Raw genomic sequence first — 23508 nt, forward strand, 5'->3', positions numbered from 1 at the left:
TTTTTTAATACGGAATGGAGGAGCATTACTATTTCAAATATGACAGTCATGGAGAAAGCCACACAGCGGCAGGTATCGAACCCGCGCATCTTGATTACTGGTCAAGTGTGCTAACCATTACGTCACACTGTCACGACTCACCTGCTTGTGCTGTGTGTGTGTGTTTTTATTCAGAAAGGTGAGGCTGTGCCATAAAAGTGTCTGCACTGTTTCTATTCCAGACGTAGTGAGACGAGGACCCTGTGGATTACCAGACGCCGGTCACCAGACAACGGTTGTCCGCATGCAAAGCACATGCCACTCGGTTAAGAGAAATAAGAGGCCTGGTAAGTTAAAACTGGTATATTTATTTCTAAATTCAACTTGGTCTCGACGGAGAATATTAGAAAAACTAACTTCGAGAAACTGCGACTACCGCCAACGTCGAGGTTCCGCTTTCGCTTCCCGAATCCGCTCACTATGACTATTTTTGTGTTTTTCTGCCTGGTGGTACCGGTTGGCAAAGACTGGGATATGACACGTGTTCGAATCCCGCCTGTCTGGGTATTTTCCCTGGGTTTTTCGTCAAACGCTCCATGGCAAATGACAGTACAGTTCGCTATGAAGTAGGACCAGGACGCACCATCCTCTCCGAGCAACGTGCAATCAAACCGCCCGGTGGTTTATGTTGCTAAGCAGTCGACCCCACTAGCGTTTCTTCTGAAATGTAGCTTGCTATGTGGGCGCTATAGGTTAAAAATACGGATGGGATGAAGGCAACATTTCCTAGAGTTTGCGGAATAGTTACAAGGAGACACCCAAAGAAGGGAACCAGCGGCGTTTGTGGTATCCAAGGCCGTGCTGAAGACTGGGAGGTGGTGGGTTCGAATCCTACACCAACGGCTGTGCTGCCTAATGTTTTCCCTGGGTTTTCCGAAGGCTCTCCAAACGAATATCGTCACAGCCCCCTGAAGTCGGCCCAGGACGAATACTAACTCCCTTTCCCACACTCCCCCCTGCTGTCCACATCTGTACACCGCTCATAGCCACAGTTGCTTCGCGGCGCTATCGCGGAATTAAAAAACGGAGGGGCAAGACGATACGAGATTCCCTTTTGTGTATCTCCTCGTAACTACGTTATGCAGTGAAGCTCTGTTTTAAGAGTGTGGTACGTCCTACACACGGGCCATTATCGAAAAGAAAAAGAAGAACGCCCAGACGGAAACATGACGTCATATCGTCCACACGCCCAGGGATATCGCGACATATATTTCGCAATATTCTACTTTTACTGCGGTCATAAATATTCTTGGACTGATATGCCGATATGAAATTCATTCCCGGTTTGCATATGGAGTAAAAGTACATGAAATAAAGCACACAATGCATGAAACGAAGAAAGAAGGAACTGAACCACAAAGGGTTTTGCAGGGTCTGTTCACAGTCCCATTGTGATACTGTCCTGTTCTTTAGCGTGTTTACTGAATGCGAGCTATATGGTTCGAATCAGGGTTGCCGAGTTGCCATTCCGGAGTTGGAATGGTTCCAGATTTATCAAAGGCTGGAATGGAATTGGAATGGAATGGCGGAAACTGTCGTAGGGATGGAATGGGAATGGAATTATGCATTTTTTTTTGCAGGAATGCAGGAATAGTTTCGGTTTCAACAAGGTTGTTTTTGTCCCCTTCTGCCCTCAAAAAACCTTGTCTTCGTGCTTTTTCTGTGCTGGATAAATGTCAGTCTCCTGTAGCACTGCTTTCCTTTAATTCCATCCCCTTTTATTCCTTTAATTCCATCAATAAAAGAAAAAGGATCGGTAGCCGCTACCCAGCACGGTTACCGATCTTTTTTCTTTTATTGATGGAATTAAAGGAATGGAATAGGGTTGCCAAGCCATTCCAGGAGTGGGAACTGACCATACCTTTTCATTCCGAGGAATTGAAAGGAATGGAATTATCACAAATGTCCATTCCTCGGAATGGAATTGGAATGGAATGGTTGACCCCATTCCGCAACCCTGGTTCGAATTAACCTTACGTGTAAGCTCTTCCGTTATCCAGAGCGCTCACGTTCACAGTACTATAGGAGTGCTGAGCTGATGCGGTTTGTTTTTACGAGGCTTCGCGAACGTTCGGTGAATCTGTTGCAGAATGTCCATGCCCAGCGGAAAGAACGCAGTACCCAGCAACGTACGGACTTGTAACTGTTTCGTGGTGTGTCTGACGTATTCCTTCGCATACGCGATAGATCAGGTACCTCGGGGGAACAAAATGGCGTCGACCGTCTACGCGTACTTTAATGACTGCACTCTAAAGCCACGCTTCTTCAGATGGCTCTAGACAGAGCTCATGGTGCTAAAGGCAGCTTCATAGAACTGTTGCACAGTGAACGAGACCCCAGGCCCAGTCAAGCCGGCCCAGGACGCACAATGCCCCGTCAGTTGCCCACTTCTGTGACAACGGAGAGCCCTTTCACCATCCACCACCACCCAACTAATGATGGCGCAGGAAGAATATTCCTTTTTGTTTGTGGTGCAGAACACATTGGAAAAATTGCTGATGTTCGGCATGCGAAGCTTTCATGAATGACTTTTCCGAATATATGCGTCGACACACGCACCTTCTCTTTCCATAACTAGCACGCGCTAAAGGGCTTAAACGTCATTCGCCTTCCATGATGCTGATTTATTACCATCTTCTTATTGAAAATGAACCTTAAAATCCGTATAAAAGTCATATGGTACTTGAAGTGAACCTGACAAATCGTTTCCTGCCCACGCGTGCAAGTTATTCCATCTTGTCTCATGCTATGAATTTCAAATCCACGAAGCACAGAGGAACCTGAAACGAAGGAGGAGAGAGGAAGGAGGAGGTGGAGGAGAGAGGAGAGAGAATAGGCACATAAAATTCCACATATTTTCACCATACTTTGTTACATGATACTCCGCAATACAATCTATAATTGCAAAAAAAAAAGAAAGGAGAGTTCAAGGAACACTGAAGAGGGAATAGTTTGTTTTCACAAGGTTTGTACAAGTTTGCGCACACGCGTTTGTGCGAGCGTATTGTGAAGAACAAACTACATCGTGTTAAATACGCTATAGGCGTTTTTATACGATCGTATGCAATCGAAAATAGGTGTGTAAAAAAAGCCGCGCGCCATGAGTACCCGCCACTGAACTACCAATCAAAATAAGTGGAAATTTCGAATCGGATCGAGTGACTTTTCTGTCGAAAAGTTACCGCATTCTGCAACGTGTAGTTAGGAAGTCTAGTGCATCGCTGTTATAGTCAAGAATACTAATTAGGAAGACATGAACTTTTTAACTTTCCCAAATTTCCGGATTCTGCGGAATACATTTTTGTTCAGGAACGTGGGATTGGGCAGTCGCCGTGTAGTCGGCAAGACTCAAGGTCTACAATGTAGAGTGCATGCGCACATAGAATATAAAACGGTCTTTGAAATCGCCACCATAGCGGGCTTCACCTAGACGATTAGGAAATGGCGGCTTGCTGGAATGCGGAATCTGCTGTTAAAAGCCGGGGAATATTTTTTGCGCTAGTAGAAGTTGATGGCGTGCGTCAGCTGCGCACGAATCAACACTAAAGAGGGAATTTTACACCAATATTTTATTCGACGAAGCGGGCTTCCCTTCTAAGACCATCCAGATGAGGAATATCTGCCGCAGTTTCTACACCAACAATGGAAAAAGGAATCCGTAAACTGCACTCGATTTTCATCTTGCTTTTTTGACTCTCTTTTCGCAATTTGTAGTCTTCCAAAATTAACGGAATTACGCAGATACTAGGAAGGCGGCGCTTGACCCCTTGGATGGTCTTTGTTCGCAGAAGAGTGGTGAGGTACCAGGGAGTGAGGGGGGGTCACTGTCCGACGATGACCTACTTCCAGCCACCTGTGTACTTTCTTTGCCCACACGACCGGGAATGCATCATCAAGCTCGACGTCACGACTGACGCTTCGTGGTAAATGCTGCTCGGCCCTCTCGTTTCGTGTTTGCACACATACGTATGGACGCGTAGGCGAAATATCATCTGACGCAAAGATGGCGGAATGTGGGGTACGGTGGCGCCGCATGGCGAGCAGAACTTGCATAGTGTGGTCGCGAAAATGAGAAACACGGCGGTGCGTAAAGGTGGTTTGCAGCTTCCTGTCAAAGTGACGTAAGGGAAGCTGCAATGTCACGTGACTTTACGCTTCCGGCCCGAAGTTCTGCTGGAGTCGCATAGCGTCAGCGTGTTTTCGAAAATAGGCGGATGTTCAGCGCATAACTGTACTAATTCTGCGGGAAAAAAAAGACATAAAATGTACCGCGTGCATGTGATCCTGCGCCTTTGCAAAAATGGCATCAGCGTAAAATAAAATTGAACTATGGGCTGTAGGCACTTATCACCAAATGCCGTGCTGTGTACTTGCGATTTTGATTTGTACGTGGCTGCATTAACATTATAAACTCATAATGTGAAAATAATTTAATGGATGACGCAACTTCGTCTCAAACTAAAAGAAAAAGACATGTTCCTATGGTGACCGGCAATCAAGATGTGCGTGGTTCAAATGGTTCAAATCCCGCCGCTGTGTGGCTTTTTCGACGACCGTCTCATTTCTACTGTGCAATAACCCTAACATGCCATGTCATCGATGGTAACTGCTTTGTTCACCAAATCTTAGGAGTTTGTCCAGCTAGGACTTGTTGGGCGGATTGCATTTTAAATCTGTCGGGTCCGGGTAGGGTAGACTAATGCGTCCACGGGCCAGGCCTATAGGTCGGGCAGGGTTGTCGGCAGTCGGGTCTGGTTGGGGAAGTGTTCGTGGCTTCGGGTCGAGGCTCTGCCGATAAATTTATGCCCGTGCGGTGCTCTACCACGGTGACCATAGCTACGCTGACTATCACACGCTGTAAGCGCGTTAGCCAATTGAGTTGTGTGAAGTCTAGTTGTCTAATTTTGGGCAATTTCCTTATTTTTCTCACGTCCGTCTCGACTAACAAGTACGATGCAGTGGCACAGCGTTGTCCTTCGAGGCATCGAGAGCGCTTTATTATATCGATCGAGGAAACTCACCAGGCACATTTCGCAACCTCGGTAACCTCCAACACTGGACAAGTGGAATAGCGACGAATGTACAAAGATGCAAGAAAATCACTTTGCGAGTCAAACAGGGAGCAGAGCGACGGACACAACGTTATTCCCTCGAAGAAACAACTGGTTGACGTGCCTCTGCCACGGCACCAAATCCTCACTTTTTTCTTTCTTCCTGTGCCGTACTTGAACGGGTATCTTGACGTCATCTGCCGTTAACTTCTTTCGAGTCGTATCTCCGCTAGGTGCGCCGTGCAGACGAAGATGTTGCAGAGCTTCTTCGATTCTTTGGTCGCCATCGGTTGTTAATGGTTCCTGCACGACCAAATGTATTCAGTTTTCTAAACAGTTTCAACTCCATAGGTACTTCTCCCATTTGACGACATTGCACACTAAATGGTGCTCAGCCTTGCAAACAACAAACGTGAAGTCAAGGCTTCGTAAAGTGAAATTTTCAGGCGCACAGACATATTTGAAGGCGAAGCAGGATTAATGCATAAGGGTCTTTCTGTAGTCCAAATTCGTGGGTCTCACCGTGTACACGAAGCATAGCCTGTAAATATTTCCCAATGCCCTCTGTTGACATATTGCGCCTCGCTCACAGCTAGCTTTGCTCGCAGAAAGAAAAAAAAAAGAGAGAGAGAAAGACCAAGAACAAACGGGAGAAAGCCTAATACAAAATCATCAAAAATCATCGTTGGGTATGTTCTCCCCCTATACAGCCTATAACCATGCTTCTTCACTTAATAAAGACAGTTATTAACTTAGCTACAGGTCACGCGTTTCCTTCAGCATTCCTGTTATTCCGGATGCTGTCTCACAGCGACGGCATTGAGACGTGTGATAAGAACGTTCACTGTTCTTCAGTTCAATATCCGCTTATTATCAGCCGCTGCAATTGCGTATGGGGCGAATGCGATCGAGTAATGCGTTTAAATCGAGTAAGTCGTGCCGCGTTTATCATTTGCACTAGTGCTTAACAGCAGAATACATTTCAGATTGCCGCGTGATAGAATTGTCTTGGCGTTTTCCTCACCTCCAGCATCCAGTCTGACTTTTGATTGGCGCAAGCTTAATAGCTTGTGCCAACTGTGTTTCCTCTACACCGGATGCTCTCTCACGGTTTTAAGGAGTATGGAGTCCTCGAACATATATTTTTATTGCCGCGTGATATGAATATACTATCGTCTTCAGGAGCTGCTACGCAAAACATTTCCTTTGGGAAGCGCACACTTCCTAAGAAAATTATGACGAATTCGCGTTGTCATTTCCTGGCAGATTTCCGTTGTCAGACTTTGAGCACTTGTTGTTCGCTCAGTGAGTTAAACGTAGCAATCTCGCCTGTTCGTGTGGCGTTTTCCTAACGCCAGGAATCTGCCAGCTAGCACTTTTTTTTTTACCGGTCCCGATCTGACCGGGCAGCGCAATGGCGGCGTTGCCCAACTGTATCCGCTGTCGTCACTTCCGCACCGCGAGGGCCCGCAGGTAGAAGTTAACAAGGGTTAGAGCAGACGACGGAACCGGAACACGATTGACCGCGATGCCCCTAGCGTGATCCTAAACTAAACTACTAGAACCGCTAGAATGACTAAACCGCTGGAATCATGGCTCTCACGGTCGGGTGGTAACGGTCACGTGATCCAGCGCGGGCGTCAGATGACTAGCAGTCTCCGAGCTCTAAGCAGTGTTGCCACGAAATGACAATGCGAATTCGCCACTAGTTTACAAAAGTGCGCGCAGCGACGATGGATCCTCCGTGCCCTGCCTTTGCGTGTTGTGACGTCAGATCATCCGAGCGCTTTTATGGGCTGCCGAGAATCGTCTGCTACAGCGTGGGATCAAGGCGACTGGCCCACTGATCTGCGTCAAGTACGAAAACGAAAGAAATGGAACGAAAGAAAAAAATAAAAGCGCGCGCCTCACTATGATGAGAAGGCAGCCCGAGAGAAGACCTCTTGCTACTCCTTCAGAATACGTATATAGGAATGATACTGTTCATCACGATAATTTCGAACAATAAACATCCCATATGATAAGGTCTGAGGTCATTACCTTAGTTTCTAGTTCTTGTTGTTCCGGGAGCGCAGGAGACCAACTACCTGGCTGTGTACATCGTACAGATTCATCAGGAGCTTGAGAAGTATGCCTCAGTACGATGCCCTTCCTACTGGGAGGTGTTCCAGGTGGTGTGTAGGAAGCCTTTTCGGAACCCGATTCATGAACGCGCAATTGCTCACTGTAAACATTCGCCTTCCGTCCGTCAGGTTCCACATGTTCAGCGGGTATTTTCTGACCAGTAGCATTTACAGAAGCCAACTGGTCCTTTGAGCATTGCGTCCCAACGCGTTCTTTTCCGTGACGTCTTGTTGGGTGAGGAGAAGACGGGTCCTCAGCTCTTCCAGAAACTGAGGAAGGCTTTATATCCGCTTCAGGCGAGTCTGTACTGCACGTTGTACGAGATTGACGTCTTGTAGACCGCGGTCTCGTCCTGCAGCCAGGATCACGTTCTTGATGCCTTTCGGTGTGGCTAGTCCGGCGCCCAGGTGATTCCCTCCTCCTTGGACGGACGTTGTCCTCGTCGTCCGAACTTTCGGGCGGGGTTCCTGGTGGTGTATGAGGGCCACTTTCGGTTCCCTGCGGTTCTAATAAAATGTCTGCATTGGTTACGTGAATACACGTAGTTATCAGAGATCTCGTATCGGGACATTGTTTCGACAAACGCCCGTGAAAGCACGAACAGTTCTACTGGTTCAGAACCATAGAATGTCGTAACCAAATACTTTTCCGAGGAAGTTGAATAGACAAAAGAAATCAAAGTGTATGGAGCCATCAAACCCCGATATCGAGAGAAACAGCTAGGACTGAGTTGACAGCCGCCGACGCCATATGCAAAATACTAGTGCCTGCTCTCATACTCAGTTGTTTCTAAATAATGTGCGGATGTAGATATTAGCGAGCTTGCCCTGTCTTTGAAATGACACGGTGGTGTATTTCTCGACTGCTGCACTAGGCATATAGGTACAGATCCCATGCTAATGACATGAAAGCCAAGCTTCTCAAGACAAACAGATTCTCGGATGTCTCGCAGAGACACACATCCTCACTTTTTAGGTGCATGTATACATATTGTTTCTGTAGCTTACCACGGCGGCCTGCTTATGGAGCAGCTATACTGAAATGATTGACAACGCATAATGAAAACAGTTAAGCGGAAGACCTGCGCTTATTCAGCAGCGGCATCTGGTGAACAGCTTAGTTTTGCACCCGTAGGGAATTCATTGAAGTCGCGTGTTTATTTCTTAATTTATTTCCCCTCAGGGGGGGGGGCAACGGTGACGTCACAGAAAGAGGACCAGACAGAGGCGCAAATCAAAATTGTGGTGTTCGAAAACTACGCAGTTTTCGTGAAGGGAATACGAGCGGAGCGCAGCATTACGTTTGATTCGTGCGCGCTTTCCTTCGGTTGGCTTACGTCACACAGGACGCGTGCTCACACCCGATGTCATAGTTCACTGCAGGATGTAATGAGTGTGAGGTCACATACGGTAGGCCCGGAATGGAAGAAAGATAGTTCGATCGCCAATGACGCGCTCTGCATATAGAACAAATAAAGAAATGATCACACACATACCGGAGCTTGTCGTTGTCTTCTGTTCCGGTCCTCTCGTTCCTCCTGGTAGATCACCTTTTGGCGTAGCTTGGACAATCTTGTAAATAGGCGTCTTTATTCTCCGTGGAAGCATGGCCACTTCGTCGACATCCGACAGGGCGAGGTTTAGATGGCGGTCGTAAGCGAGCACGTAAGCCGTGAGCACGCCGCGAACACGGGTATGGCTACGGGTCCAGACCTGCGCAACAACTGACATTCAGCGTTGGACATCGTTACTCATTTCCTTGAGAACCCGTTGAGACCATTTTAACGCTAACACTTATTCCGCGCATAATGCCCGAGAACTCTGGTGCTTCGCCAAGATTGTCCGATAAACTATATATAAGGGACCACATAATCTACTATCAAAAATATGGCACATTCGTCCCACCCTTCCTGACAGTAAAAGGTATCTTGATTTATTTCGTTTATCTTTCCTTTTTCTTGAGCTACGTCTGCTTTGCGATGTCACAACAATACATAGTCGACGCAACGGAGATGAAGATGAAAGAACGAACAACCGAGAGACGCGGGACACGTGGACAAACACGAAAAGTTCTCAAGTTTTTGAGAACTTTTCGTGTTTGCCTGCGTGTCCCGTGTCTCTCGGTTATTAGTTCTTTCGTCATCATGCACCAGTTAGTCTGCACCCTCTCCCTTTTGTCGAACAGAGATGAAGGCATGTCATTATCTCCGTTTCGCACTTTGCGCCTAATCGCAAGACTAACCGGCTTCCGTGATTTCTCAGAGCCAGCTTTCGTCCATCCAAAGGCTACACTTGTTCACGACAGGCACGGAAGAGTTCATTGCATGAGCAGCACAGGACGTGCATGTTAGCATTTTATATGGACATGCATGTCCATCCATAAGTATAAATGTCACAAAATCGTCTTTTTTCTACTTCTTTTTTCGACGACATCCGCTCCGGATATCTCCCGTGACGAATATTCTTCGCTTCGCACAGATGCGAGTCTCGCGCTAAATTGCAAATAGAAACGAAGTTTCTTCCCTTTCTTTCGTTGGGTGAGGGACCGTTATAGAGCTATACCTGCATATAGTACCTGCGTTGCACTTTCGTTGCAGCTTATTAAACGTACACGGGAATGTCTTTCCGCCATCTATTTTCTATCGCTGTCCTTGACTCATCAAAATGCTTATCTAAAAAAAAAATGTTATTTCGGATTCTAGAGCTAAATATCGAAAGCCCAATGACAAATAAAGTCAACATATAAAAAGGTAAAAACATTGACCTTTCTTTCTGACACGTCAATTGCAAACTTCTCTTACGGCCTACGGATTACGCCGTCGACGATATTAAATGGTATAGCGAAAACAAAATTGATCAAATTTATGAGTGCCAAGCTTTCGAACAGTTTCGAAATGTGCGAGCTCAGGCAGCGACGATCGCGACAGCATGCGGCTGCGGGGAGCACTTGCTAGAGGTCATTGACTCGCGTAGGCAGATTCGGTTTCGGCACAGACCAGAGGGTTCGCAAAGATGTCCAGCACGCGCAGTATAATCACGGGGATGGATGGATACACGGCTATCCGTATCGGGGACACCTCAAAGCGGAAAATGAAAGAGTGAGGGGGAGAGCACGTGAGAATCCACTGCGACGCTATTGGTCAATCTCAAAATAAGGGCCTGCAGTTCGCGAATCATCCGTAGACATATGTAGAATATTTAAAAAAAACTTCAACTGCAAGCATTTGCTGTAAAATGAGCAGTCGTCTCAAATTTGGCGAAAGAAATGGTTTTGTCACGGTGATAGGCGAAGTACCTCAGAATTGTGCTTATAGCAAAGTACAAAGTACCTGACACAAGTAGTACTTTAAGTGCAGTACAGTACCACATTGCAAATGTACCTCAAGTAAAGTACTCATCAAGTTACTGCCAGGTTAGTTTTTACGAGTTTGTAAATGTACGAAAAGCGCAAAGCGAACTTTCGCTTTTCATGTGGATGTGTTATCTGTAGAGATGTGATCCATGTGAACCATTACAAATGGCAGAATGCATGAACCAAAAGCACCTTTCAGTCCCTTTCTTTACTTAATGGTGTAATACGTATAGCCCAATCACGTATTGTGAAATAGAATGGTTACTAACTGACAACGGAGAATTTTTTTTATATAAATGTACTAGAATCACGTACTGAGAGAACCGGAGAGACAAACCAAAGTCATTTTGCAACCTATCTGGCAGTGTCGTAACGTGTCTCTGTTCCCAACGTCTAACTGTAGAACAACATGGAACAATGGAGACGGGTAGAAATCCAGCGAACCAGTAGGGCAGTATGAAGGGAATTGCCTCAAGACGAGAGCCGCCGATATTTCGAACAGTGACTGTTCTTCTTCTGGGCACCGTCCTCATCATTGGCATGGTATTTACCCTAACCCTTTTAATACCATGCCAATGACGATGACGGTGTCCAGAAGAAGAACTGTCTCTGATCGAAATATCGGCGGCTCTCGTCCTGAGGCAATTCCCTTCATGGAACAATGGACTTTCTCCAGAGATGCCCCTTCAAGAAACAAAAATTACTTCTTCGCATTTTTCCTGATTTTTGTCCGCAGTCCCAATTGGGTGCTTAATACTTGACGAGAAAGTACCAGAAAAAGTACTTTAAGTACAGTAAAAGCTACACAGTTTGAAGTGTACTTAAAGTGGTACTTGAGTATTTGGTACTTCAAGTACATCACTGTTTTGTCATGCTGCTGAAGCAGATTTTCCTGCGTGTGCTGTATGTTTTCCAGTCTTTTGAGTTGGCGGAGTAACCCTTGAAATAAAGGTAAGGTCCCTGAAAGGAGCGTATTCAGTGTCGTTTGTTTTCGTGCGATATAAAAAAATGTCAAAATTGCCCAAGTTCTTTTCCAGTCACTTAATCTCCAAGGAATTCCGGTTCGACAGAAAAGAACATGAACATATATAGGGTGTTCTTGAAACATTCCACCGGTGTTTTTAAAGCTGTTTTAAAATTTCACGCATAAGCCAGGAACGTCACCGCCCAAGCGTGCGGTAATTCAAAACTTTCCACCTATTTTTATTTTATTTTTCATTATTTTATTTTGTTTCATTTGTATTTATTATTTTTAGTTTTATCTCACCTTGACTCTCCTAGAATCTCGGACGGCGCGGTATAGGATGCTCATCGGTCCCATATTCTGCGCTTCGTCTTGCATTTTAGTGAGAACATTCCGTATTTTTCTTCGAGGCCGGCTTTGCAACGTGGCTTCCACCTGGAACCAAGTATGCGCAAGAGTATTAGCGGGAATTAGCCGAGACAGGCTTACATTTCAGGACAAACACGAACATGGCTAATTCCCGTTGTTTACGTTACAATATAGAGACAAGCTCATGTCGACAGAAACTACCGTTCTTACGATTCTGATGTTTGTCGACCGAGCTGTACTTGGGAGGGAGACACAAATCAGAAAAGGAAAGCAGCAGAGGCGGAAGGAGCGCCATCCAGATAAAGAAAGCCTGATTGCTCGAACGACGTCATTAACAGTCCACCAGCCACGAACGTGTTTTCGGCGGATACTAGACGCCATCAGCCACATGGGAAGCCACTGGTATCCACAGAAAGTCTGCGCTTGAAATCGTCTGCGGCGATTGACTGAAGCAGACGACATACTCACTTTATCCCTCCACGTGGCGAAGGAGTGAGAGAAAGCAATAAGCAGACTTTCTGTATTTCTGTGGGAGCGTTGGCACAGCTCGGCGGCAGCACATTTGAAGCGCAGTAGCTTTCATTGGACAATTGAGGGACTAGGTACAAACGGGTCTCAAGGTGTCGGAAAAGTAAGGATGTTTCGTGTTCTCAAACGAATTGTGTTTCCTAAAGAAAACACATCAACCTGCAGAGACTCGCAAAAAACCGAACACACACATAACCGAAAACAGAATGAAGGAATGCGGTATAGCAAATGGTAGGGGCTCTCGCTGTAGAGGGAGCGCTCTAGATCGTACAGCCGCCAATAGCGAACTGCGCGTGTCTTGTTATCCTCGCAGGAGCATATCAGCTCCCGTGGCATACTGGTTAGGATGATCGCTTTCCATGCCGCGGGTGCGAATCCCCGCACCGGCTGTGCTGTCTGAGGTTTTCCCTGGGTTTTCCGGCAGACTTTCCAGACGAACGTGTCCCCCTGAAGTCGGCCCAGGACGCATACTAACCCCCTGTCCCTCTCTCCTTCCTGCTGTCCTCTCTCCATCTGTCCACGTCCCTACGCCGCTCATAGCCACAGTTGTTTCGCGGCGCTAACACTGAATTTATAACGAAAAAGAAGCAGCATAATGGTGATACTGGGAGACATGTGGGACTAGAACATCAATGAAGCTTTTACCAAAGGCATCAGTATTTGTGTGTTCTAATAAAAATGAAGAAAAAGGAAGATTTTGATATGTATTATCAATGATTATTGTATTATATTAGGTATGTATATGTATGATTTTATACATACTTTGACGCAAATGACTGACATCGTATATCATTTGCTCATTGATTTAGTTCAGCATGGTAGCTTACCACTGGCATCCTGTTCGATACGTTACTCATAAAGTGAACGTCGTGCTGAGACAGAGGCGACATTTTTCTGTTTTATGTGCGTACCATTGAACGTGTCTCGGATGATAACGTAAAAGTTATTTCACAAAAGTTATGCAGCGCTCGTTATATGGGAAGCTGATTTTTTTTTTAGTATGGTAGATGTATTTAGAGCCGATATGACCGGTCTAACAGGTGCTACTGCTACTTCACCGGGTATGGTATCACGTTGAACGGGCTACCATGCTTTGGCACTCTGAAGAGCGTGCAACACCGCAGTATAATTTCAGCTGAACTGAGCGAAGTGTAGTACTCTTGCAGCAATAAAACATTATGTGTACCATAACAGTGGAATTTTATCCCTTCTGCGGGATTAGCCACCGGAAGATGTAGGGCACGAGGGAAGCCCTTCACCCAAACTTGATGTCCAATCGCGAACGTGATGTTCAGCCGAACGGTGTAATTGCTTGACTCTATAAAATATAATAATGGTTATAAGGGACACGGACGTTGGTAAAAAATTCCCGTTCGAAATCGTGGTCTCGAGTTTTGTCAGAGTATTTGTTGCGTGGCTTTCTTGTTCATTAGTACTTCGTCATGATAACATGCGGTAGGATTACTTAATATCGCGACATTATTGTGCTTACTGGTTACCCGCAGAAGTAGACGCAATTTTTACAATATTGACAATATAACCATTTGCCATATTTTCAACAATTTATAACGAAGGAATAAGAAGAAAAGATCGAATAGACTTGATGATATCCCCACGCATTTCGTGCTTTCAGGATAGAAAAGAAAAACGCTGGAATATTAGGCACACAACAAATGTGCAGTACCTCATAAATAGACCGCGTTCTTTTACGCGTTGATGCAAGCAACCAGTATTGTTACATATGACTTGTCTAGTTTAGGTGTTGGCGCAGTGAGCTGCATGGAGTGCGGTAAACGGTGGACGCTTCACTGATACAGACGGCAACAAGACAGTCCTGGATTTTGTCCCTTTTTACATTTTGCAACACAGCCTGCCTTGAAAACAATTTATTCCCTGCATGTATGTGACTGAAGCAGCAATACTTACGTCAAACGTGGCCGACCCGGTCTGTTCCGATTGAACATCGCGTGCCGAAGCCTTCGTGGAAACGCTTGCACCGGAAAGGAATTTTTCCTCGAACTCCTCAAGGCTCCCGAGCGGCTGAGCTTCTGGAACGGGCACTCGCACAGCCTCTTCTTCAAAAATAGCAAATGGATCTCGAATTTCCCGCGTCAGATCTATTTCATCGCCACTCTTCATCTCACACGTCTCGTTATTCTTGGGCGCCGCCATATTCCTTGAGACACCTCCTGAGTAGCGCTCTGCCGCCGCAGTCGCGTACGCGACAGCGTCGAGTAAGCCGCACCTCCCTCTCGTACTTGTATACGCTTTCGGTTTTGGTTTACTCCACGCGCAGCCGTCCCAACCAGTGATTTCCCCAGAAATTCACTGTTGGGGGGGAGGGGGGGGAGGGGGGGCATGCTTGGTGAAAGTTCCACTTACGGAATTTTTCTTAGTCACGGAAAGAATCGTGGCACAATGGTGACATATCTGCACAGCTTTCCCGTTTTATTTGCACATGTTATTACGTTAGAACTCAGTACATTAGAATGCAGATTCAGTATGAACGGCATTTTAACATTAAGATGCATAGTGACACGACTGACAAAAAAAAAAAAAAAAAGACTAGCACCTTATCTCAAGAAGCTCAATGAATACCTAGCAACCAACGGTGAAAACCTTAGACGAAAAAAGCAGAATACCTCGCTTGATTGAGTTGGGCGCAAATGCATGCTTCTTGATGATCCACACTGAGTTTGCGTGCCCGCACGCATTTTTTCTCGTATATGAGCGCAATATATGCATTGAACAGTCACTTTCAAATGATTTTGGACAAATGCATGGTACGATCACCTGCATGACTGTGGTCCTACAGCCCAAGTTTGACAGTAGAGGATGTAACTCGCTGCGCCGGACTCACTACCAGAACGTGTTGGCGGCCGAGCTGGGTGGGGTCACCTGAGAAATTTCAGAGGAGGTGTTGCAAAAATGCAGGGAGGGGTAGGGAAATTCCTGGTCCCTACTGTATCGTAACGCCACGGTAACACGCATCGTGTGTTTGCGGATGTTCTACTTTTTTTAGCCAGTGTTGGAGTGGAGAAATGTGTTCCGCTTATAATACTGGTTGGACATCGAAACATCGAGAGCAAGACAACTAACAGTGATCAATTAAATCCAGGGTAGACGCTTGTGTCAATGCAATATGTACCTTGAGACAACATGTACACGCGAAATTTGCATATACACGTATTACATTTAATTAAAATTATTTATTTCATTTATTTTTAACTTACGTATCTTATTAATTTCTTGAACCAGACTAGACTGTCGAATGAAACAACTATTTGCTTGGTGGTAGCCAGTGGTAGCCAGCGGGGGCCCCGGGGAGATCCACGGGTTCTGCTCCCAAATCTCCTCCGCGTATCATTCTCTCTCTCTTCCTCCCCCCCCCCCCTCAAATTCGTACCTTCGGTAGTGCATTTGGAAGAGGGAAAACGAGGCGGAAATACTCCTCCTCCATGTAAAGTTCCCATACAACTCTTCCTGAAATAATTTTCCGGTTAGGTTGCTGTTCGCTAGTCACATACTTTTAATATCGGTGAAACTGTGATCGACAAAGCGAAGAATAACAAAAGTGACAAAGCGCGCACATGAAATCCGGACATGCCGCCATTCGCTGGCACTGAAATATTCGGGATATTCCTGGAAGATCATCAGTTAACAAAGACACGCTAACGCTAACTACACTTCAAACTTTCCAAGAAGGTTTGCAACATCCGGAATGTGGTGATGATGATGACTCCTAGTGTGCGCCTCAGTCCGAGGCCGCTTCTTTTCGTGGCAGCTGCCTTCCTACTTGGAATTTATTAGTTGACCTTGCCTAGCTGTCATTATACGGGCGGAGGACCAACTCTAACGTAACTTAACCAGAGGAAGGGCGCAAGGTCACTGCTGGCTGTCATACGATTAGAACACCTGCTCTTTGTGCATGGGACAAAAAGATACGGCGGAAGATCGACGCAAATAAGCGTCGGTCTTTTCGGGGCGAATGCTTTTTTTTTAAATCGCTCCTTCTATCCCTTTGCATTTGAACATTATCGCTTCAAAGAGCAGTTTTTTGCTGTTCGTTTGGGGTACTGGTATACTGACGCACATATAAGAAAATGTGGGATTCCGTCAGCGACTTACTCTGATGATGCCCACGGTGCCGTTAGGCGTCCAGTAATATTCGCTTTGAGTTCGCACGACCTTAAGCCAAGTACAAGGGTGCTCTGAAAAATTTGCTTTGGCTAGCGCATGATCGCTTATGAATTCCAAAGATGCCGATACACACACACACACACACACACGCAACAAACAAAAAATATTTAAGTTATAAAGAATATATAAATATATAAGCATAAGTTGCGCTGTATATTCAGAAATGTAAAATTGGTAGGTCGTCTTTCGTCATATCTAAATGGCCCACTAGAGCTGGTTGAGTCTAACAAAACATCATCTACAAAGTTGCCTGTTCATTCGGGGGTCCCTCAGGGATCCGTTCTAAGTTCTTTGTTGTTTTTAATATATAAACAACAACTTTATTTTCGACCTTGGAGAGTGGGAATTTCATCGCCACAGGCGATACTCTACGCCATTGCTGGATGGAATGGGGGGAATAAAAGAACGAGCCCCTTCACAATAACGATCGGATGTATTAGTATATAAAAATGATATCGTCATAGTATAAACGTTAATATAAAGCTGTTTGCTGACGATTGTATTCTGTACAATGAGGTAAGATCGTCGGATGATCAAATCTGCTTACAGAATTCCTTAGATGAGGTAAGGAAATTGTGCAAAAAATGGCAGATGGTCATCAGGCAGCAAACCTTCACTTGGAAAAGGAAAAATTGGATCTTAGCCAACTACACGATTAGTTACACTCGTATTGTACTGATGACTAAGTTTAAGTATTTAGGTTAGTTGTTTAGTGCAGATGTAGTTACTCCTGACTGTACTCCTTACGAAGAACGCTAAAAGATGTTAACAGTGATACGAAGCTATATTTGCATATAAATCTTTTGTTTCGTTCCATATTAGGTTATGGTTCCGTGATATGGTATCCAGCAGCCTATAAAAATTAATTACTTGTGGCAGATACAAAGAAAAGCAATTCGTCTTGTTTTTAATAAATCTTCCCGATATGACTCACCGTCACAACTATTGGATGCCGTGAGGGTTCATTATCTCACATAGTAAGGGTTCAGCGTTTAGAAACACATCAACCCTCTCGCAACAAACGTATTGAACAGTACCTCTTTCGATCCAAGTGTTTAAACAATTCTTTTTTTTTTTTTTTTCAACTTCGATTACTGATTGGAATTCGTTACCACAAGGAGCTGTTCAATATGAACTAGAGATGGGACGAATCCAGGATTTCTCGAATCCAAATCCGAATCCGAATCTAAGGAAGGTTCTGCGAATCCACGAATCTTTCGAATCCTTTCTGCGAAAAGAGTTTAAAATGCCAGGGAAAAGACTCTTCTACTGAAATGTGTTTGAAGCAGAATTTGATATATTTCTTTAAAAAAAAGACAAATTTCGTGAGAAGGCAACCCCATCGGTGTCCGCCCATTTGGTCGAACGCCGTTTGGTCGAACGCCGTTTGATCGAAGGCGTTTGATCGAACGCCGCTTGGTCGAAAGCCGTTTGATCGAAAGCCGATTGATCGACACCGTTTGTTCGAAAGACGTTTGTTCGAAGGGAATTCAAAGCTGTGTTGTCCGCACCACTTTTTCGGTTACTTTTGACTCGAGCATACGGAGCAGGCAATCAGTGTCCTCTGCTTTTTTTATTTCTTCTTTTTTTTCTTTTTTGCTTTTTGCAGCCGAAGAGGGGAGACCACTGGTTAGTTGCAGACGTTTGTCATTTACGAATCAGTAGGACACATACTGAAGAAAGCTGCCCCAGGTTGAGAGCAGCCGATAGTCTATGCTTGTTCTGGGCACCCTTCTTATTGCTGGCGACATATTTAAAGGGAACGCTCTGAAACGGGATAGTCATATGTGCAAAGCCACGCGAAGTCTGTGGGTGCTAAGAACGAAATTTCGCCACGGTACAACGAGAGATATTAAATTAACAGCATGTAAAACCTTAGTTCGACCTTAGAGTATGCATCTGCAGCCTCGAATCATTACACATGCACGCTATCCGAAGAAATAGAGGAAGTACAAAGGTCTGCTGCCCTGCTTATCTTGTGTAAGTTTCGAAGGACTTCTTCGGATACATGTCTGTTGCAAGAACTAAATTTAGGGTCACTTGCACATAGGCGAAAGGTAAATAAACTGAAACTGCTCTTTCTCCTATCCAGTGGTCAGTTGATTACAAACAATAATACACTGTTAATTATTATTTGTTATTTGTTCATATTCGACGGGAATAAATCATCAAAAATGTCATTTACTTATTTTTAATTCATTTGCCAAAATGTTTAATACTTGACATCAATTATTATTTGACAAAGGGTTGGGGGATTAACAAGTACAGCATGTTTAGTCACTATGTGTCAGAGCGGAAAAACCTATTCGGTTGTCCAACGGGTTAACGGTGAACAACCCTGGCTCTTGTAGTGCTTTTTGGACACTAAAAAGTGGTTTAGCATGAGGAATGTGTTTACGGGGAAGCAGATTACACAAAGTTAAATGTTCCTTAGGATAACTGCATTTAGAACTGCAGCTTTTTTTTCTTGTCATTTTTTGTCATTTTCGACACTCCAAGCGAACCAATTAAAAAAATCGATCAAACGACCGCTGCCGTTTCGATCAAACGGCGTTCGATCAAATGGTTTTCGAGCAAATGTCCTGCGTTCGATCAAACGGCTTTCGACCAAACGGCGTTCTATCAAATGTCCCGGAACCCAGGAGTCTGAATTCCCTCCGTAAAACTAAGAAACAATGAAAGCAAAACCGTGTTGCTTTTAAACTTCAAATATCGGAGCTTTATGTTGTGGTTTTGGCGCGCACCGGGGCCCGCCGGCCAATCTGGCTTGGAGACGCCGATTTTTAAAATAAACAAACAGACGTGCTTGGTGGATTCGAAAGATTGGATTCGCTGTTTTGGGCAATGGGATTCCGATTCGCGAATCTCGAATCCATGCCTAGGATTCGCGGATTCGGTTGGCACATCACTAATATGAACCATTGCCTTCTTTCGTCGCTGTTATTGAAGTGTTCTTGCGTTGAGTATTTCATATGAGTTGCCTTGATTTGTAAGGTCTCATAAGTGAGGTTGTGGCTGTTTTCTTGTATTGTTTATTGTCTGTTTCTACGGCATTTTCTATGCCAGAAGTATTCGAAATAAATAAATTAAATAAAGAAAAGTAAAAAGAAGAACAAGAAAAGAAATCCCTTAGAAAAGAAAATTTGCCTGCACTCAAAACTCAAGTACCTGGAATATTAATGATAGTACAGGAACTATGCACGAAGTGATGCGTGAGGATAGTGAGGTTCGCGTGACACAATTGAAAATCGGGGCCCCGACTTTGAGCTTGCTTTTAATTGAGTTGATGGTATAGCATTTATTGCTTGAGCTGGAGGACGACGGGAACACACGGGGAGACAGAGAAGTGCACAGATAGGCTTTGAATGGCGCTTGAGTACTCTTGACAAAACAACTGAAAAACAAAACGCTGAAAAATCCACGTGGATTTAGCGCAGAAAAACGACATCTGTTGCGTTTCATTTGGGGTCGCAGGACGATGTTGTTGTTGACGTCAACACTGTTAACGTCATCAAGGCACCACCAGCTAGTCTGCATACTCCTGTTATGTAAATCGAGGTTCGTGTAAATGCGTACGATACGAAATTTCATGTTTACGGTCATGTATGCACTCAGAGATATTCCCAGGATTTTCATCGCGGGGGTGCTGGTGTTCCGTAGGGGGGAGGGGGGGAGGGGGGGTGACGCCAATATGCATGTGCTGCTTTTGTGGCGTTTTTTACGTTTCTGGCCGGTATTTGGGTTGTGGGTTTGGGGGGTGCTGAGAAAATCCCTGTATGCACCATCACGAAACGATGTGAGCGGAATGACGAAGTCCCACATAACCAGAAATATAAATGCTGGAACGACAACCACAGTTATCAAGCGTACGCGGCCGACAACGTCAAGATGCGGGATAGTCTGCGGAAGCCAGCACATTCAGAGGACGCTTGCTCCTGTGACCTTGACTTTCTCTCTCTCTCTCACACTTTTTTTTTCGTTTTTCTCTTTCGGTGCACGGGATCGCCGGGCATCCATCCAGCGGTCCTTCTCGTCTCCCACACGTTGTTTTTCCTCGAGTTATTTTGCGTCTCTTGTCTGCCGCAGCTCATCACGTGACCGCCATGTTTCGGAAGTAACGGAGTTTCTATTAATTGCGCAATCTCGCGCGGAAGAGCGAGAGGGCCTGAATGTGAGCTATGGTGTTCCTAGTCATCAGAATCGTTTTCATTTGCGAGAATAATGATGTTCCCGTGGATGTGGTATGATACTGCACGAAGTGGAATAATCTGCGAATGATATCATAGCTAATGTAATAAGCGTCATCGAAGGCATGCGCCCACACGGATAGACGCATTTGTAAGCAAAATGTAATCCTTGCGAGTCGTATACACGGTCTAGGTTGGGAAGCTGGTGTGGATAAACCTAAATGTAGCTCCCTTATTTGCGTCCCTGCCTGTCACGAACAATCCGTATGACCTCGCCTATGGTATACGCCACCAGGAAAGCTATTTTTGAAGGTTCCTATCGGTTTGTCTATATTCGACCAGTTCTACCTTTCAGTGCGGAAAAGAAACATTTCGTCGGTATTTTAGCATTGTGTGTACTCTGTTTCACTCTTTTTAACGCGAGTTGCCGGACACTCCTCAGCAGCGAAATGATTGTGCCCGTTCAGCTCCTTTCGTCCGCTGCGCTATGCGGGGCTGACAACACTGGCATTTTGTCGTCTGCAACGCCATTTCTGTCGTCTGCTGCATCGCTATTTCGGCGTTCTCCCTGAACACGCTCAGTTCCCTCTTTGTGGGATTCCAAGATACTCTGACACTGCTATCGTTGGCGAAATAAGATCAGTGTTAGGGCGTCTGTATATTTACCCGGTCCTGCAAAGGATGAGCAAAAGTCCTCAATAACTATTACGACACGTGAGCTTATAGCGACGCCGGTCTAGACGGATAGTAACCTTGAATACGTTACCGTCTGGTTTGAAGCTTTCGAGGAGGAGGGCGTTTTCGGCGAGGGTTGTGGAAGGGAGCTTCGTATTTTTTATTCTGATTTCTCTACTGCTCGTCTGATAGCTCGTCTAGAGGCAGCTGGTGTTGTTTTTGTGGTAAATCGACGAAGAACAATAATAAAAAAGAAGAATGAAATATGAAAAGCAACTTCCGTTTTCAACAGCGGGTGTCGCGTTCTGAAGTTCGCCTAATGGAAGCAGACGACGGCGGGTTGAGTGTGACGCCCGCCATATCGGTGGGTGGAAATGGAGTAATTCGAAGTGACAGACAGTTGGTGTTGGCTGGGACGCAGCACATTGTCCATTTTTTTGTCGGTGAGTCCACAGCTAGCGGTTCCGTAGTACGGTTTTCGTTTGTGCTCAGTGGGTGTTCACGGAAGTATGTAGAATAGTATAGCGCACTGAAGAGCATTGGCTGTGCATTTCTAGTGTTTGTCCGGAGTGACGCGGGGATGTGTGGTTTCAGCAAGCGCACGTCTTCGGCTACTTGGCTAGTACCCCAAAAAAATGTCATTCAGAGCATCTTTGAACATGTGTGACCTATTCGCGTGACAGTGTCTCAGCTACTGTAGAAACTGTGGGATGCTACCAGTGATGCTACTGTGAACGTGAGCTTTTTGTGCGTGAAACTGGAAAAGAAGGCACTGGAAAAGAAGATTTTGTCTTCATGCCTTTGTAGCTCATTTTCCTTACTTTTGCCTATCTCCTCAAGGAGTGTGCAATTATTAACGGAATTTCTATTCAGACATTGAACATTGAATTGCTTTAGATATTTCAATAGGGAGTTGACAGAGCGCACACCACTCCTTTGTGACGACAAATTTACGCCGCAATTCTCTTGCTGTTTTCTCCGGAAATGCAGTCCGCTACCTCCTGAAGGCATGTTTAGTGTTGACCACATGTGACTTTATGACTACATCAGTAGTAACATTAGAGAAACTCTACTTTGGTATACAGCAGGTCCAGCGAAACCACAAAACACATGTTGTTCCCAAAGCTGTAGTATTGCAGCCTAGCACATAGGCTATAGGCCAGTAGACTGTAGCATAAGCAATATAGGAGACGTGTCACCGAAGAACTCCCCTGCAAAGGATTGCGAGTTTCTCGATGCGCCGAAATGTGCCCGTCTACCTGAAACCACTCATCAGGCGTGCTTTTTTCTTTTTTTCACAATGAATACGTTAAGAGCATCAGATGGTAGCTCCCGACCAAAAATGACTCAATGGGTACACATCTAAATTAACTGAAAATACACACACTGTATATAGCTGAAAGAACGTGCGTCTTAACGCTAGGCAACGCCACATATCGCACAAGGGTCGCGAGTTCGTGTGGCGCTTATTTACGGCACGACCACATCGAGCGTACCTTCACTGCACCTTTGAACGGAATCCCCTCGTGCATGTTGACGACCAACGCAGAATATGGACGGCGCTATGACGGACGGCCTGTCAACTGAGGCGTCTGCTCGCCATTTGGAGGAGGCAAATGTTCCAGTACCTACAGTTCAGCAGACACAACAGCTTTGAATGTCATCTTCCTCTTAATGCCTACAATGAGCGAGCCAGTGAACCAATTGGATGGCGTTTTTGTCGGCGAATGGTGAGAACCACGAGACTGTGAACCACGTGTGCGGATGTGATATGTGACGAACAGGTAGGAAGCACTATTCGGATGTTTTTATATCTTTCTTTTACATAACTCTTTGTATTCGAATAAGAACCGTATGGAGTTGTTTGTGCTGATACGGGAAGCCATGGACCTCGCGAATTTGCGTATAATTTTTGTCCCACGATGAGGGGAGGTGTTGAATTCCAAGGCATGTGTGGCAGCCGTATTTGCTGGCTTTTGATCTTTCTAGCGTGTATTCTTTCTGTCGCCCAGGACGAGGC

The 23508-nt window shown here is 45.3% G+C and overlaps 2 protein-coding genes across 4 annotated transcripts in view; one reads left to right on the forward strand and one right to left on the reverse strand.

The window, feature by feature from the left end:
- LOC135394468 (ecdysone-induced protein 74EF-like) overlaps positions 1–23508 on the forward strand; it is a 258233-nt gene that overhangs the window by 41039 nt on the left and 193686 nt on the right. The window contains exons 1-2 of one of the 3 annotated variants that reach the window (XM_064625213.1): positions 21683–21931; positions 23038–23272. The gene's annotated coding sequence lies outside the window, so the exon portion shown is untranslated. Of the gene's footprint in view, positions 1–221; positions 327–21682; positions 21932–23037; positions 23273–23508 lie in introns of those variants that run through there. The other 2 variants (XM_064625211.1, XM_064625212.1) reach the window with 2 other exon arrangements.
- LOC135396029 (uncharacterized) lies at positions 5009–14628 on the reverse strand. The gene is made up of 5 exons (XM_064627092.1): positions 14353–14628; positions 11833–11964; positions 8710–8926; positions 7131–7720; positions 5009–5393 (listed from the first exon to the last, which is right to left on the reverse strand). Exons 1-5 carry the CDS (start codon positions 14596–14598, stop codon positions 5151–5153), a joined length of 1428 nt encoding a protein of 475 aa, XP_064483162.1. The 5' UTR covers positions 14599–14628; the 3' UTR covers positions 5009–5150.

This window comes from Ornithodoros turicata, chromosome 5, assembly GCF_037126465.1.
Source record: "Ornithodoros turicata isolate Travis chromosome 5, ASM3712646v1, whole genome shotgun sequence".
Taxonomy (NCBI): domain Eukaryota; kingdom Metazoa; phylum Arthropoda; class Arachnida; order Ixodida; family Argasidae; genus Ornithodoros; species Ornithodoros turicata.

What these genes read in the sequence shown, in the direction of transcription:
- LOC135396029 (XM_064627092.1), bottom strand. Translation starts at nt 14,598, where the DNA reads ATGGCGGCGCCCAAGAATAACGAGACGTGTGAGATGAAGAGTGGCGAT. An exon ending in CCGGGTCGGCCACGTTTGAC is followed by an intron (nt 11,965 to 14,352) that starts GTAAGTATTGCT and finishes ACTTGGTTCCAG; the next exon opens with GTGGAAGCCACGTTGCAAAG. An exon ending in GAGATTCTAGGAGAGTCAAG is followed by an intron (nt 8,927 to 11,832) that starts GTGAGATAAAAC and finishes GTTGTTGCGCAG; the next exon opens with GTCTGGACCCGTAGCCATAC.